The following is a 17,675-nucleotide window of genomic DNA, read 5'->3' on the forward strand; positions in this document are numbered from 1 at the left end:
AGATGGGCAGAGCATCACCTGGTGGGGGGCTTGCTAGGTGGATCCCGGTGGGGGTACATGCAGGAGTCTGTCTCTCTGCCTCCCCACTTCTCACCTAAAAAACAAGAAAAGAAACACAGCATAACTTAGCAGCAATACACTGAAAGAAAATAGTAGAAGTAAAATCATAGAAGTATAAGTTATTGAAATGCAAACAAGGGAAAATTCTAATGATGAAACAATAGAAGCAGATAATAAAGATTATACTAGTGGGGAGAAAATGAAAATTCTGTCCAAGTTGGGACTAACATAGGCTAGGCTGATGCCATGAATAAAATTCTTTTTAAACATCCTAAAGAAAAACTCAAAGTTCTGATAAAAAACAAAGACTGGCCTGACCTATGGTGGCACAGTGGATAAAGCATCGACCTGGAAATGCTGAGGTCGCTGGTTTGAAACCCTGGGCTTGCCTGGTCAAGGCACATATGGGAGTTGATGCTTCCAGCTCCTCCCCACCTTCTCTCTCTGTCTCTCTCACCTCTCTCTCTCCCTCTCTGTCTCCCTTTCTCCCTTTCTCTCTCCTCTCTAAAATGAATAAATAAAATAAAAAAAACCCACTATTTATCGACCTGGAATGCTGAGGTCGCTGGTTCAAAACCCTGGGCTTGCCTGGTCAAGGCACATATGGGTGTTGATGCTTCCTGTTCTCTCTCTATCTCTCCCTCTCTCTCTCTCCCCCTCTCTCTCTAATAAAAATGAATAAATAAAAAAATCTAAAAAAAAAGTGAGCAAACTAAAAAAATACATAAAAAAAACAACAACAACAAAGACTGGAGAAGGAGAAAGAGAAGGAAAAGCAAGAGAGACTGGGCAAAGATAACTTGATACTAATCAAGAAGCATGGATGGGAAATAATATACTGAGTAAAAACAGATATTGTCAAAGACATAGAAAGGAATAAATCTTTGGAAAAATAGCAATAAGGGGTGTTAAATAGCTATTTAATAAGACTCAAAAACATCAAAACAATGTTGATAGAAGGTTTTTAAAAGCAAACTAGAGGCTCTACTAGACAGTATAGTGTGTTGATATCTGTTGTTTCCAATAAATATTTCATCGGTGTTATCAGAGGATTGAATAAAAGTAAAAATGTTCAATGGGGAAGAAGCCAAAAGGCAAACAGATTTAAGTGAGACTAGAAATGGGCAATTTCACTTAAGAATGTTGATTCAAAATCTCAATTGAAATATCAAATCCTGTTCACTATATATTTTAAAATAATACTTATAGCTATTTGTTATTTTTAAAGTAATATAATTAATGACATAGTTTACTTCATGGATGCAAGGATATTTTAATAATTGCCATTGATCTAATAATGTAACTCTCTATATTAAGAGATTAAAGAGAAAAAGCCAAATGTTCATGTCAATATAGGCATAATAAAGTTCTTGAGACCATTCAACACATGACTAAACTAGGAATGGAAGAAAACTTTCTTAATGTGATAAACAGTATCTATTTAATACATATAGACTACACAAAGCAATCTACAGATTCAGTGCAATTTCTTTCAAAATCCCAATGACTCTCTTTATTTTTGCTGAACCAGAAAAAATCCATCCTAAAATTCATATGGAGTGTCAACCTCAAAGAGCCAAAGCAGTCTTGTAAAAGAAGGACAGAGTTGGAGGTCTCACACTTCTTGATTTCAAAACTTACTTTAAAGGTACAATAGTCAGAACAGTATAGTAGCATAAAGAGAGAAATGTAGACCAGTGGAATAGAATAGGAAGATCAGAAATAAACTGTCACATATATGGTCAAATGATTTTCAACAAGGATGCAAAGACTGTTCAATGAGGAAAGGACAATCTTTTCAACAAAATGTTTTGAAAAAACTGGATGTTCACATGCAAAAAAAAATGAAGTTGGGGCCTTCCAACCTCATTCATATACAAACTTATATACAACTTATATCATATAGAAAAATTTACTCAAGATGGATCAAAGACCTAAACACAAGAGCTAAAATTATAAAACTCCTAAAAGAAAACATAGTAGAAGAATCTTCATGGCATTGGATTTGGCAATGATTACTTAGATGTGACACTAAAAGCACAAGTAATGAACAAAATATAGATAAATTAGACTTTATCAAAATTAAAAACTTGTATATCAAAGCACAATATCTACAGAGTGGAAAGTCAGCTCACAGAATGGGAGAAAATTTGCCAGCCATATATCTGCTAAGGAATGACATCTGGTATTTATAAAGAACTGCTATAATTTGGAATGAAAAACAACTGGATTTTAAAAGGGACAATGGACTTGAATAGACATCTCTCCAAATAAGATATACAAATGACCAAAATCACATGAAATGATGCTCTACATCAGTGTTTTTCAACCTCTGGTCTGCGGACTGGTCCTGCAGGAATTTCATGCCAGTCCGTGAAAGAGTTAACCATCCTGATGTTGTATGAAGATTATAGACCCAATGATCTTAGTCGAATTCGCTTATGCTCAGGCTGATTTCTGCTTTAGCAGCTCCTGAAATGATTCTTCTATTTTCACTGGTTGCCAAGTATCAAAAGGTTGAAACCCACTGCTCTACATCACTAAACATTAGGGAAATACAAGTCAAAATCATAATGAGATACCACTTCATTCCTATTAGGGATGGCTATTAAGAATAAAAAAAGAAAATAAGTTTTAGCAATCATATGGAGTATTGCATTGTTGGTGGAATGTAAAATGATGCTGCTACTATGGAAATGGTATGATGATTCCTCAAAAGAATTAAAATTATCATATGATTCAGTAATTCCACTTCTGGATATATATCCAAAAGAAACAAAAACAGAAGCAGGCCCTTGGACAGATGTTCATAGCAGCATTATTCACAATAGCCAAAAAGTAGAAGCAAGCCAGGTCTCTACTGACATAAGAATAAACAAAATGTGATATATATATATAACTATTCAGCCTTTAAAAAGGATTTTGCCACATGCTACAACATGGATTAACCTTGAAGACACTATGCTAAGTGAAATAAGCTAGCTACAAGGACAAATACTGTATGATTCCTTTTATTATAAGATTCTTAGAGTTGTCAAATTTATATAGAGACAGAAAGTAGAATGGTGGTTGCCAGGGGTAGAGGGGAGGAGGAATGGGGAGTTAGTGTTTAATGAGTACAGGGTTTCAAATGGGAAAGATGAAAAAGTTCTGGAGATTGATGGTGGTGATTGTTGCACAACAATGTGTCTATAATTAATGCTACAGAACTATACACTTGAAATTATTAAAATGGTCAATTTTATGTTGTGTATATTTTACCACAATTTAAAAAAAGGAAGTTTAGTTATTCTGCTGTTAAGATCATGAGAATAAAAGTACACATGGAAAAGCCGTGTGGAAGGGAGAGGCAATGAGACTATATAGGAAGAGTCACCCAGATGTCAACACACCAGCTGAACCCAGTCCTCAGATGCTGTGCTGCATGGATAATCACCAGCAAGACCACCAGAAGAACTGAAATAAATTATCCAGCTCAGATTGAAAATTGTTGAACAAACAAAACCATGTCATTTAAAGCAGTGGCTGTAGACTGGTACTGGTCTGTGGGCCACTTGGTACTGGTCCACAGAGAAAGAATAAGTAACTTACATTATTTTCATTTTATTTATATTTAAGTCTGAACGGTGTTTTATTTTTTAAAAATGACCAGATTCCCTCTGTTACATCCGTCTAAGACTCATTCTTGACTCTTGTCTCGTAAGTCCGACAATTATATAAAATATTTAAAAATTACCACAGTTTTTACGCCAGTCGCATAATTTTATTTTGTGCATTTATCCATCCCACCCTAAAGGCCAGTCCGTGAAAATATTTTCTGACATTAAACTGGTCCATGGCCCATAAAAGGTTGGGGACCACTGATTTAAAGACACTGATTTGGGGATATTTTTTATACTCAATATAACCAAAGTGATATGCATACAATTTGACCCAGAAATCCCATTTTTCTGGTTAATATCTTAGTTCTAGAGAATTGTGTATGTGAGGAGACATGTCCAATAAGGTTGATTGCCTGATTGTCTGCAATAGTAAAGAAGGAAGGGGAAAGATAGAGAAGGAAAGAGGTATGGAAGGGAAAAGAGGGAAGCAAAAGGAAAAAAATACCTAATATTCTCCTACAAATACAGGGAAATAAATTTTAACATTTTTCACATAATGGAATATTATTCAATAGTTAAAATGGGCATCATAAACATAAATAAATATCAAAAGTTGAATGTTGAGGAAAGTACATTGCAGAATAAGTATACCATAGTATGTTTGTATGAATTAGAAATAGACAAAATGTTTGTGGATGCATCCATATGCAGTACAAACAAGCATGCATGGGAATAAGAACTGCTGTATTCTGAATAGTGATTACTTCTATGGAGGGAGGAATAGGACTGTTTTTAAGGAAAGGTACCGGAGGAATTTAAATCTTTCTTTTCTTTTTTTCAACTGATCTCCAGTAACCATAGTAATAATTGTTTCAGGCAAAATCACCAATGGTGAAATTGGCATAATATTAAAGCATCTCTCTACTAATTAAAACAAAAGGAAAATAGTAAGTTTACTAGAGATATTATTAATAGAGAAACCTAGAAGTCATCACCTTACCCAAATGATCACTGTTAACACAGTAATGGAACAAAGATATCATGGGCCTCCTGATAAGATACACTGAGAAGGTTACAACAATATTTCTGCCAAAAAAAAAAACCCCAAATAATCTGAATCTAATCATGGGCAAAAAAAAGAAAAAATCAGACAAACCCTAATGATGGCTATTCTACTAAATAACTGGACACTACTCATCAGAAGATTGAAGTTATGAAATATAAATAAAAGGCTGGTAAACTGTCTCAGATTAAGTATAGCTAAAGAGAAAACATTAAATGTAATATGTGGTTCTGGATTTGATCCTAGACCAGAATTTTCTGTTTGTTATAAAAAGGCATTATTGTGGCAACTGGCAAAATCTAAGTAACATTTTTAGGTAAGATAATAGAACTACATCTGCCAATTTACTGACTTTTTATCATATTTTGGTAATGAGGGAATATTATTGATTTTTAAGAAATACATACTGAAGCATTTGAGAGGTAAAGGAGCATCATATCTGGAAAATATTCTGAAACAGTTCAGGGAGATTCAGAGAGAGGGAGAGAGGCAGAGCATGAAATCAAAATGTTAACATTGGGATAATATGGATGACATTTATGGGAATCCTTTGTACAATTTTTGCAACCTTTCTATAAGTCTGAAATTATTAAAAATAAAACGTTTAAAAACTGATCTCAGATGTGGCAAAATATTAAGATTTGATAAATGTTAATGGCATATACACAGACTTTCATTACATTATTTTCTATATTCACCTGTATATTTAAAATATTTCAGAATTTTTATTTGGAAGAAGAAATCCATTATCCATAAGTACATAAAAATGAGGCAGGAGTAAAAAGATATCAACTGCATTGTATTTTATGTGCTTAGAAGACACTAAACGTCAGAAAAAGGACTCCGCAAGCTCTAATAACTTTGAGTGACTTATTCTTCATTTGGCAAAACCTCTTGTCCTTAATGTTCCATGTTGCTTCTCACCTTCAAGCATTTGCACTGAGGTTCTACAACACTACTCTAGCCTCTTTCTTTTATCCAATCCTACTCTTTAGGATTCAGCTTCATTCATGTCCTGGAAAAGGACCCCCAAATCTAGGCTGAATACCCTTTCTATGTATTCCCCCATGACCCAGTGTTTCCCAACATCACAGCAGTTATACTCTACCATACTACTCAGTTTACTTCCTCTGGCTTCTCCTATCCTGTAAACTGCCTGAGAGCAGGGACTGTGTGAATCAGGTTCACTACTTCTGTCTCCAGCATTAATCAGGCAACATGTCAGGCACATGACAGTCACCCAATTAAGTGTCCCATAATTCAGTTATTTTAAATACAGGTCTTGAAGTTAAATGTTAAGCCATCAAGCACAGAAATTCAAAATCTGTAACCTTATAAGATACTGTAGCTAATTTTTAAAATTTTATCTTATTGTCTCTGAATATAAAATATGAGGTTGAAGATGTTTGCAATAAGGGCAGCGTCAACCTTTATTAATACCTTGAACTTCAATAATACTTTCCTAGCAACTACTATCAAGGTCACATTCGTTTACACCATTCTTATTAATTATAAGAGAAAGACTCTTGATTTGAAAGAGCTAATTCTAAGGTATCTTAGAACTATAAGATTCTTTAAAGTAACTTGAAAGTCACAAAGCTAACAACAAGTAACTTGGGTTTGCCTGATACGGTGCAAATATTACTTAGGCCTCTGAGCGTCGCTGTTGACCACCCAAGGAGTAAAAGCCTGCCAGGCGTCCAATCCTACACCAAGGCTGCCACAACACAAAGGGCTGAACATTTACTCACAAGCTTCCGGACGGCTAAGAAATTCAGTCCAGCAGTTCTCGCAACAGTGAGCTGGGTCCCGTGAATGCTGGTCACCCCGGACCTTCAGGAATAAAGATTGGAATCCCGCACTGGATACTGGAAGTTGCCTCGGAGAAAAAACTACAGTACAGGATAGAAGAAATGGCGGTTCTGTTGCCACAACGCAGAAGGCTGGTCCTGCTGTGTCTTTTTTCGGCGGCCCTGTGGGAGGCTGGAGTTGGGCAGATGCATTACTCTGTAACAGAAGAGATCGACAAAGGCTCCTTCGTGGGCAACCTCTCCAAAGACTTGGGTTTGGAGCCTCTGATGCTGACAGAGCGCGGAGTCCGCATTGTCTTCAGAGGTAGGACGCAGCTCTTTGCTCTCAATCCGCGAAGCGGCAGCTTGGTCACCGCGGGCAGGATAGACAGGGAGGAGCTCTGCGCTCAGAGCACGCGGTGTTTGGTGAACTTTAACATTCTTTTGGAAGATAAATTGACTATTTATTCAGTAGAGGTGGAAATAACAGATATTAATGATAACGCCCCTCGCTTTGGGGTGGAGGAACTGGAGCTAAAAATCAGTGAAACAAATACACCGGGATTCCGGATTCCTCTAAAGAATGCTCATGATGCGGACGTAGGAGAGAACACCCTCCAGAAGTATGAACTTAGCCCAAATGACCACTTCTCCCTGGAAGTGCGAAGTGGAGCTGATGGGAACAAGTACCCGGAACTGGTGCTGGAGCGTGCCCTGGACCGCGAGGAAGAGGCTGCTCACCACCTGGTTCTCATGGCTTTAGACGGGGGCAACCCAGTCCGATCTGGCACCTCCCGCATCCGCGTAATGGTCCTGGATGCGAACGACAACGCGCCTGTTTTTACACAGCCCGAGTACCATGTAAGTGTTCCAGAGAATATGTCAATTGGCACCTGGATACTCACAGTGACCGCCACTGATGCAGATGAGGGATACAATGGTCAAGTGGCATATTTTCAAGAGAAAACCCCTGGAAAATCCTCAGAGGTATTTGAGCTTAAGTCAGCATCTGGAGATATAACAATCATAAAAAGTCTAGATTATGAAGATGCAAAGTTCCATGAAATTGATATTGAAGCTCAGGATGGTCCAGGCCTTCTGACCAGAACAAAGGTTTTTGTTACAGTTCTGGATGTGAATGACAACGCCCCAGAATTCTACATGACCACAGCTACTAGCACAATCTCTGAAGACTCTCCTCCAGGAACCGTCATTGCACTTTTCAATGTACATGACAGAGACTCTGGGCAGAATGCATTTATCACATGTTCACTCCCAGAGAACCTTCCTTTCAAGTTAGAAAGATCAGTGGACAATTACCACCGGCTGGTCACAACCAGAGCCCTTGACAGAGAGCAGTTTTCCTCTTATGACATCACTGTGACTGCTAAAGATGGAGGGAACCCATCTCTGTTTATCGATACTCATGTTTTGCTGCAGGTGGCAGACATCAACGACAACCCGCCCACCTTCTTTCACACTTCTTACGCTGCCTACATTCCTGAAAACAACCCCAGAGGCACCTCCATCATTTCTGTGAAGGCCCATGACCCTGACAGTGACAAAAATGCCCATGTAATTTATTCCTTGACAGAGTACACCCTTCAGGGGGCGCCACTATCATCCTACATCTCCATCAACTCTGACACTGGAGTCCTCTATGCGCTGTGCTCCTTTGACTATGAGCAGTTCCGTGAACTTCAGCTGTGGGTGACAGCACAAGACAGCGGGAAACCACCGCTTAGCAGCAATGTGTCTCTGAGTTTGTTCGTTCTAGATCAGAATGACAACACACCAGAAATCCTGTACCCGGCCCTCCCCACAGACGGTTCCACTGGCATAGAACTGGCACCCCGCTCTGCAGAACCCGGCTACTTGGTGACCAAGGTGGTGGCGGTGGACAGAGACTCAGGCCAGAACGCCTGGCTGTCCTACCGCCTACTCAAGGCCAGCGAGCCAGGGCTCTTCGCGGTGGGGCTGCACACGGGTGAGGTGCGCACTGTGCGGGCCCTGCTGGACAGAGATGCGCTCAAGCAGAGCCTGGTGGTGGCGGTCCAGGACCACGGCCAGCCCCCTCTCTCGGCCACCATCACGCTGACCGTGGCCGTGGCTGACAGCATCCCAGATGTCCTGGCTGACCTGAATAGCCTCGAACCCTCTGCTGACTCTGACACCTCGAACCTCACGTTGTACTTGGTGGTGGCAGTGGCCGCTGTTTCCTGCATCTTTCTGGCCTTTGTCATCGTGCTATTGGCACTCAGACTGCTGCGTTGGCACAGGTCACATCTGCTCCAGGCTTCAGGAGCCAAGTTTGCTGGCGCGCCCGCCTCGCACTTTGTGGGTGTGGACGGGGTGCAGGCTTTCCTGCAGACCTATTCCCATGAGTTGTCCCTCACCGCGGATTCAGGAAAGAGTCACCTGATCTTCCCACAGCCCAACTACGCGGACACGCTCATCAGCCAAGAGAGTTGTGAGAAAAAGGATTTTCTGTCAGCACCTCAATCTTTACTTGAAGATAAAGGAGAACTATTTCCTCAGGTAAACCCTCTTCACAATATACTTATGAACTATCACTAAAATAAATAAAATGACCTCTTAGCTTCTTCCACTGTTTACTATATCTCTTCTATTTTGCATATTTCCTTGAGAAAATATTTTTAGAAAATTAGTTCTTGTGAATTGTTTCTTGCTACTTTTAAGTGTTCAACACAGTGCAAGGTGAAAGAGGAGCTAGAATCTTTGTGTTATAAGTATAAATCAGAAGTTAGTAGGTGATGATATTTAAGTTATCAAAAGAGCATTGGGAACTGGGGTATCTGGTTTCTTATACTTTCGTTCCCATTTTTTTGGTAAATTTCCTCATCTACCTGGGTCAGCAATTCTTTCTTAAAAATATGGAGGCTGGGCCCTGGCCGGTTGGCTCAGCGGTAGAGCATCGGCCTGGCGTGCGGGGGGACCCGGGTTCGATTCTCGGCCAGGGCACATAGGAGAAGCGCCCATTTGCTTCTCCACTCCCACCCCCCTCCTTCCTCTCTGTCTCTCTCTTCCCCTCCTGCAGCCAAGGCTCCATTGGAGCAAAGATGGCCTGGGCGCTGGGGATGGCTCCTTGGCCTCTGCCCCAGGCGCTAGAGTGGCTCTGGTCGCGGCAGAGCGACGCCCCAGAGGGGCAGAGCATCGCCCCCTGGTGGACAGAGCTTTGCCCCTGGTGGGCGCGCTGGGTGGATCCCGGTCGGGCGCATGCGGGAGTCTGTCTGACTGTCTCTCCCCGTTTCCAGCTTCAGAAAAATACAAAAAAAGAAAAGAAAAAGAAAAAAAAAATATGGAGGCTGGCCTGACCTGTGGTGGCGCAGTGGAAAAAGCGTCGACCTGGAAATGCTGAGGTCGCCGGTTCGAAACCCTGGGTTTGCCTGGTCAAGGCACATATGGGAGTTGATGCTTCCAGCTCCTCACCCCTGTCTCTCTCTCCTCTCTCTCTCTCTCTGTCTCTCTATCTCCTCTCTAAAATGAATAAATAAAAAAAATTAAAAAAATATATGGAGGCTGGTTTTATGTTTACTAAGTGCTTTAAATTTTAAGGCTTTTGTACTTTATATTTGAATTATATGAATAATGAAACAGTAGTTTTTCTCACTCAGTTTTATTTTTCCTTCAGTTTGGCAGTGAGGGTCTTAGTTTTGTTTGATTTCTGTGGCCTTCTCTATTTAAAACATGGAAATTTAGAAATACATAGGCTTCACCATGTTTCAGGCAGGAGGCATGTATGTCATTGTATATCTGCTTGGTTAAAAAATCTCATTCGCCTCTACAGTAGCTACGTGTTCCTTGAAGAAGTGATTGGCTTATTATTTGCTCTATTATAAATAGGTAGTGTATTTATAAACATGTTTCAGCCTGACCTGTGGTGGCGCAGTAGATAAAGCATCGACCTGGAACACTGAGGTTGCCGGTTTCAAAACCCTACACTTGTCTGCTCAAGGCACATATGGGAGTTGATGCTTCCTGATCCTCCCCTCTTCCTCTCTCTCTCTTTCTCTCCAACTCACTCTATCTCCTCTCTAAAATGAATAAATTAAAAATAAATAAAAAAATAAACATGTTTCTCTTTGATGTTTTTGTTTTTCTCATACCTGGTAACCATATTACCTTTTTATCTTTGAAAATAATATATATTTTCAAGGGAATTTAGAAACTATGTCAATAATTGCCCCTAAAATCCTTCTTATACATCTCTTTTCAAGTTTTCCTACTCAGAGCAGCTGTTTAAAATATTTTCAATCCCACCATAGATAGTCCCAATTTGAAATGGCCTCTCTTAACTTGGAGTCCATTTGGGGGGTCCAGATAAGACAAAGGAGGAGTAAGCAAATAAAAATGAAATGTAACAAAAAATATTCTAATCCCTCATTCAACCTCAGTACCCCACACAACCACTGCTTTTCTTCCCCACTTTTCTTTCCATGTTGGCTTTTAATATGTTAGTCATATAGTTAATAATAGAGGACAAAGAATACACATATTCTATGTAACTGGGATTGTTTTTTTTATTTGGAAGTCTATGTACTAACTGAGTCTTGTACTTAATGGTATCAGTATCATCTTTCAAGGTTCTGTGATTATTATATTTAAGGGCATCTGAGGAAAGATTGATCCAAGACTATGTATTTCATTGTGTTTATCACTATTTATAATTCCCTATGAGATAAAATTTGAACTCAGTTTGGAATAATATCTTATAACATCTTATAAGTAATTAATAAATTATGAACTGAGAAAAATTAAAGACAGTTTTTTTTAGTGTGCGTAATCACTCATGACAAGAAGAAATGCTTTAAACATGGGTATATAGTGCATCATAAGTGACATGACAACTGTATTGTATTCCTATTTTGTGCTTAGCGAGAGAAACAAATACAGAAAAAAGTGTTTCTGGAACATAAAGCAAACATTTGTTTCTACTAATTTCAGTTTGGGTCTTTAAAAACCCTCCTCACACTCTAGCTTTAAGTAGAGTGAACTACTTTTCATACCATGGAGTTCTGTGATTTCTTGCTTGCATCTAGGCATTGCCGTGCTGTTCTCTCACTTCCAGGCCTTTTCCCTGATCCACTCCTCTCATGTTCTTGGGAAAGCCTTTGTTAAACTCCAAGGCCAGAATGGCTACACACTCTCATTTTTTGTTTGCTCTTATATCTTTACAATCTCTGTAAAGGAAGTGGCTTGTCTATATTATTCATCTGAAATCCCCAGATGTTGTCTGACACCTCATTATATGTTTGTCTAATAAACTGGTTCAATAAAAATATTAAAACAAAGATGTCAGGCTATCAGGGACAACCTTCAAGAGGCATAACTTATAAATATGAATGATATTTCTTTGTGGTTCTTAAAGATTGAACATTTCAAAGCAGTAACTCCAGCATGTTTGAAGCAATATTGGTGGCATTAAAGTTAGTGCATGTCTTCCAGAGGAAATGATTTGAAGTTACATCCTTGAACATAAAGCATTTCAATTTTGTGAAATAAATACCAATCCCATTACCTCTGATAAAAAGGCTTTGGGATGTTGGGAAACTTTAAAAATAATATACTAACTTGGGTTTGCCTGAGAAGGTGTAGTAAACGGTTAGGCCCCTGAGTGTCGCTGTTGACCGCTCAAGGAAGAAAACGCAACTGGAGAACTAGTCCACCATTTCCTTGCTCCCAAAAAGCAGAGAGTCAGCAAATCACTCAGAAGAACCCGGGCTGCTACACTTACCTTGTCGGTCAACCAGCTCTGTGACCTAAGAATTAGGCCCACAAAGGGCTTAGCTCATTGAGAAAATAAGAGTGGAATCCGTCGTGGGAAATTGGAATCGGACTCAGAAAAAAATAATTCACCTAAAAGGAAATGACCAATTACCTAATCAAAAACGGCGGAGGACTGGCCCTGCTGTGCGCGCTCCTGGGGACTCTGTGCAAGACTGGATCCGGGCAGATCCGCTACTCAATATTGGAGGAGTCGGACGAAGGCTCCTTCGTGGGCAACATCTCCAGGGACTTGGGGCTGAAGCCCCCGGAGCTGGCGGAGCGCGGAGTCCGCATCGTCTCCAGAGGTAGGACGCAGCTCTTTGCTCTGAACCTGCGAAGCGGCAGCTTGGTCACCGCGGGCAGGATAGACAGGGAGGAGCTCTGCGCTCAGAGCACTCGATGTCTAGTAGAATTTAACATCCTGGTTGAAGACAAATTGAAAATTCTTGAAGTAGAAATAGAAATTAAAGACATTAATGATAATGCTCCTGATTTTCTAACGGAGGAATTGGAAATAAAAATTGGTGAACTAACAGCTCCTGGAACTCGATTTCCACTAAAGACTGCATTTGACCCAGATGTGGGCATGAATTCTCTGCAAAACTACCAGCTAAAACCTAATGATTACTTTTCCCTGGCTGTGAATATTGTCTCTGATGGGGCCAAGTACCCAGAGCTGATGCTGGAGCGAGCTCTGGACCGGGAGAAAAAGAAAGTTCACCAGCTTGTCCTCATTGCTTCTGATGGTGGGGACCCTGTTCGCTCTAGCAACTTGTGCATCCAAGTGATAGTTCTAGATGCGAATGACAACCCACCAGTATTTACTCAGCCTGAGTATCGAGTAAGTGTTCAGGAGAATTTGCCAGTGGGCACCCTTCTGCTCACTGTGAATGCCACTGACCCTGATGAAGGATTCAATGCTCAAGTGTCCTATATGCTAGATAAAATGCCTGGGAAAATCGCTCAGATTTTTTATCTCAACTCAGTGACTGGGGATCTATCTATATTAAAAAGTCTAGACTATGAGGATGCTATGTTCTATGAAATTAAAATTGAAGCACAAGATGGGCCAGGTCTCCTTTCAAAAGCTAAGGTTCTAGTCACAGTTATGGATGTGAATGACAACGCCCCAGAAATCACAATCACTTCTTTCACAGGATCAATCTCAGAAGAGGCTACTGCTGGAAGAGAAGTTGCCCTTGTTAATGTTCATGACCGGGATTCTGGACAAAATGGGCAAGTCACAGTTTTTGTCCTGGGGAACATGCCGTTTAACTTGGAAAAATCAATAAACCAGTATTATCGCTTAGTGACAGCCAGATCCCTGGACCGTGAACAGATTTCTGAATATAATATCACTCTGAGAGCAACAGATGGGGGAAATCCACCACTGTCTACAGACACTCACATCACCCTGTATGTGGCAGACATCAATGACAACCCACCTGCCTTCACTCATGCCTCCTATTCTGCCTATATTCCGGAAAACAACCCCAGGGGAGCCTCCATCTTTTCTCTTACTGCCAGGGACCCTGACAGCATGGAGAATGCCCACATCACTTATGCACTGTTAGAGGACACTGTCCAGGGAACACCTCTCTCCACCTACATCTCCATCAACTCTGACACCGGAGTCCTTTATGCACTTCGATCCTTTGATTATGAGCAGGTTAGAGACTTGAAGTTATTGGTGACTGCCAGTGACAGTGGGAACCCTCCTCTCATCAGCAACGTGTCTCTGAGCCTGTTCGTGCTGGACCAGAACGACAATGCGCCTGAGATCCTCTACCCCAATCTTCCCACGGACGGTTCCACAGGTGTGGAACTGGCACCTCGCTCTGCAGAGCCCGGCTACCTAGTGACCAAGGTCGTGGCAGTGGACAGAGACTCAGGCCAGAATGCCTGGCTGTCCTACCGCCTGCTCAAGGCCAGCGAGCCAGGGCTTTTCACGGTGGGGCTGCACACGGGCGAGGTGCGCACTGCGCGGGCCCTGCTGGACAGAGATGCGCTCAAGCAGAGCCTGGTGGTGGCGGTCCAGGACCACGGTCAGCCCCCTCTCTCGGCCACCATCACGCTTACCGTAGCTGTGGCCGACAGTATCCCAGACGTCCTGGCTGACCTGGGTAGCCTCGAACCCTCCGCCAACCCTAACGCTTCAGACCTCACGCTGTACCTGGTGGTGGCAGTGGCCGCTGTTTCCTGCGTCTTTCTGGCCTTTGTCATCGTGCTGCTGGCACTCAGACTGAGGCGCTGGTACACGTCGCGTCTGCTCCAGGCTTCAGGAAGGGGATTGGCGGGCTCGCATTTTGTGGGCGTGGACGGGGTGAGGGCTTTCCTGCAGACCTATTCCCACGAGGTCTCCCTCACCGCAGACTCGGGGAAGAGTCACCTGATCTTCCCACAGCCCAACTATGCGGACACGCTCATCAGTCATGAGAGCTGTGAGAAAAGCGAGCCTCTTCTGGTAGCTCAAGATTTACTCGAAGCGAAAGGAGATCCCAAGCTACCTCAGGTGAGTTTATTTCTTTAAAAATATATATTATAAAGAACAGTTACGCCAGTGTGGTTATTATAAGGCACATTTCTATTATTTAAGTATTTGTCCCTCTCTCCTCTGGGCTTATGATTGGGCTGTATACTTCTTGGCCTGGCATAGCTGAGTGGGCTAGTAACTGGTTCTGGCCAAGACATTGTAAATAGAAGTAGGTGTGTCTCTTCCTGGAGGAAGATCTAGTTGCCATTGTGAGAATTTCCAGATCTTTAATTTGCTCTTTGAAATTGTGACTGCTTTTTCTACCTGGGTCCTTAAAAAACTATGAAGAGAGAAGATCTCTGTGATTTACCCAACATTGATCTACATTTGGGACAAATAGGCATTTTTTTAATTAAGTGAGAGGCAGGGAGGCAGACAGACTCCCATATGCATCCTGACAGGGATCCACTTAGCAAGCCCCCTACAGAGCAATGCTCTACCCTCTGGGGCCACTGCTTCCTTACTTGACAACCAAGCTATTGGAGTGCTTGAGGAGAGGCCATGCAGCCATCTTCAGCCCCCTGGTTAACTTGCTCAAACCTATCAAGCCATGGCTGTGGGGGAGGGGGGGAGAGAGAGATAAAAAGGGAGAAAAGGGGGAGGGTTGAAGAAGCAGATGGTTGCTTCTCCTGTGTGCCCTGGCCAGGAATCAAACCAAGGACTTCCACATGCCGGGCCAATGCTCTTACTGCTGAGCCAACCAGTCAGGGCCATAGGCATTTTTTATTTTAAATCTCTGTGCTTCTAAGTTTGTGTGTCATTCCAGACTACCTAGCCTGTCCTGACTGGTACAAACAAGTAAATATATATATTTAGTTATATAGTTTAGGCTCTCATAAAATGATGCTTAACTCCTTTCAAGCCAGACCAAACTCTTTATCTTAATGACATAAAAATTGTAGGGTAAAAAAAAAATGTAGTTGGTCAAATTGTTTTACTTGGCCTGTAGACCTTATTATGTACACCTAAGTGTGTATGTCCGTGTGTGTATTCAAATTGATTTAAGCTGTTTGCCTGAAGGTCAGTTTATGCCTAAACTGTCATATGCCTCAAGTGACATTTCTTGTCCTCTGAGAAGGATAAAAATGTAAGGCGATATGTCTTGGCCTCTGCAGGAGATTCTCAGACCATACACTGCAATAATAAATAAGAATGTTACAACTTTTTTGGGCCAGAAATTGTTGGCCCATTTTGGACTTTATATATTACTTTTACCCATAAAGACACATCAGAGAGTCATCCAAAGTTACACCAAAACACATTTCATTAAACTTCAAACAAAGGAACAGATGTCTCCCTCAATATGTTAGGAAAAGGTACATTCAAAAGTGTGTGACATTAGGGCCTGAACAAAGTAACTGAAAGCAGAGAAAGCTGTATTCTCACTCAAACATGCAAATACATCACAGGAAAAAAAGGCACATAACCTTTGGAATATTGTTTTAGGAAAAATCTTTATTATATTAATATCATTTTCCTTGTACAGACAAAAAATCGTTAAATGGCTAGTGCCAGGAGAACTTTAGATGTTTAAAGGTAATTTTCTAAGAATCTCATATAAAATATAATCTGCATATATGTTGTGAAGATGCAAAAAGAATACAAAGACAGTGTAATTTTCATACACATATATAGATAATGAAAGGTTCCAGACATCCCATTTTCATTTTAAAAATGTTTAAGCATAAGCAAAATTTGTTATAAGAGAAAAAAAGGAGGGATTCTAATAGAAAGAACTGAAAGTATAAAAGCATGAAGTAGGAAAAACAAGGGAGAGGATGTCTTCTGAAAATGAATTGTAGTCTGTTTTGACCAGAGTGTAAGATGAGTATGGGTTAGCATTGCAAAATAATGGAACAAATTGTTGAGTTGGCATTTATTCGGTAGTGCATTTCTTTGTTTTATCTACCCAAGGCCAGTTCAAGAATTACACAATAGACTCCAGACTGGAATGTTTAAGGGCTCTCACTGCCTCTTCAAGATTTACTAGAAATCAAGTCAAACTTATTTCACTTATTAAAGGTATACATTGGCTGGAACTGAAAATTGTCATATGGGGTTTTGCATGCATGTTTATATAATAAAGAAGCACTGGTTTCATAAAAATAAGTGTGACTTACACAAAACTCTGCTTATAAAAACGCATATGGGAGCCCCAAAACTAAATTGGTCCCTTTAACAAAATATCAGGCTCTGCTGTACATAACAGAAAGACTTTTAAAAAGATGAGCAGTACATTAAAATAAGTCTAGGTCCTTGATTCTCTCTTTTTTGCAAAGACTATAACTTTGAAAAGTATTACTGAATTGATGAAGTATATATGGGGAGAGTTTAAATACTAAATAAGGGAAGTTAAGGACTTACAGAAATGTAAGGATCATAGTGTCCACCAAAATGTAGATAAAAGATCCAGTAACTTATCTGGTTACAGTCATACTAGTCATACCGATTTAAAAAAATACAGTGAAATCAATGAAGATATTTTTGCCTCAAAACTGAAAAAAAGAAAAGACAGCGTGCAGCATGCCTTATGAAATATTTTAATGAAAATATAATGTAAAGTGGTGGTAATGCTTCTGAGATGACAAAAAAAAACACACTAGAAATGTCATATTTTAATGGAGAAGTTGAATATTTGGTTCTTTCCAACAAATAAAAACGAACAAAGTGCACAGATTTCAAGAGCTTATACTTTGAGGCTACACAGCTGGGCAATATGCAGTTTCCTCAGACAAGCTCCGGGCGCCGCTGTTGACCAAAGGGAAGAAATGGGTTCTCAGTTCTGCAGGAGCTTCCGATAGAGTGCCTTCCGGCTTTGTCCTGCGCACAGCTGAACGCGG

The 17,675-nt window shown here is 40.8% G+C and overlaps 2 protein-coding genes across 2 annotated transcripts; both read left to right on the top strand.

The window, feature by feature from the left end:
- The first annotated feature begins 6,410 nt into the window (after positions 1 to 6,410).
- On the top strand, positions 6,411 to 9,391 carry LOC136376799 (protocadherin gamma-A2-like). The gene has a single exon (XM_066343166.1). It carries the CDS (start codon positions 6,639 to 6,641, stop codon positions 9,090 to 9,092), a length of 2,454 nt encoding a protein of 817 aa, XP_066199263.1. The 5' UTR covers positions 6,411 to 6,638; the 3' UTR covers positions 9,093 to 9,391.
- Positions 9,392 to 12,251: 2,860 nt separating this feature from the next.
- LOC136377216 (protocadherin gamma-A3-like) lies at positions 12,252 to 17,590 on the top strand. The gene is made up of 2 exons (XM_066343702.1): positions 12,252 to 14,814; positions 17,504 to 17,590. Exons 1-2 carry the CDS (start codon positions 12,403 to 12,405, stop codon positions 17,588 to 17,590), a joined length of 2,499 nt encoding a protein of 832 aa, XP_066199799.1. The 5' UTR covers positions 12,252 to 12,402.
- The last annotated feature ends 85 nt before the right edge of the window (positions 17,591 to 17,675 follow it).

Source organism: Saccopteryx leptura, chromosome 6 (assembly GCF_036850995.1).
Source record: "Saccopteryx leptura isolate mSacLep1 chromosome 6, mSacLep1_pri_phased_curated, whole genome shotgun sequence".
NCBI classification, from domain to species: domain Eukaryota; kingdom Metazoa; phylum Chordata; class Mammalia; order Chiroptera; family Emballonuridae; genus Saccopteryx; species Saccopteryx leptura.

Coding starts and splice junctions, on each gene's coding strand:
- LOC136377216 (XM_066343702.1), top strand. CDS start 12,403: ATGACCAATTACCTAATCAAAAACGGCGGAGGACTGGCCCTGCTGTGC. Junction 14,815..17,503: donor GAGATCCCAAGCTACCTCAG/GTGAGTTTATTT, acceptor AAACGAACAAAG/TGCACAGATTTCAAGAGCTT.
- LOC136376799 (XM_066343166.1), top strand. CDS start 6,639: ATGGCGGTTCTGTTGCCACAACGCAGAAGGCTGGTCCTGCTGTGTCTT.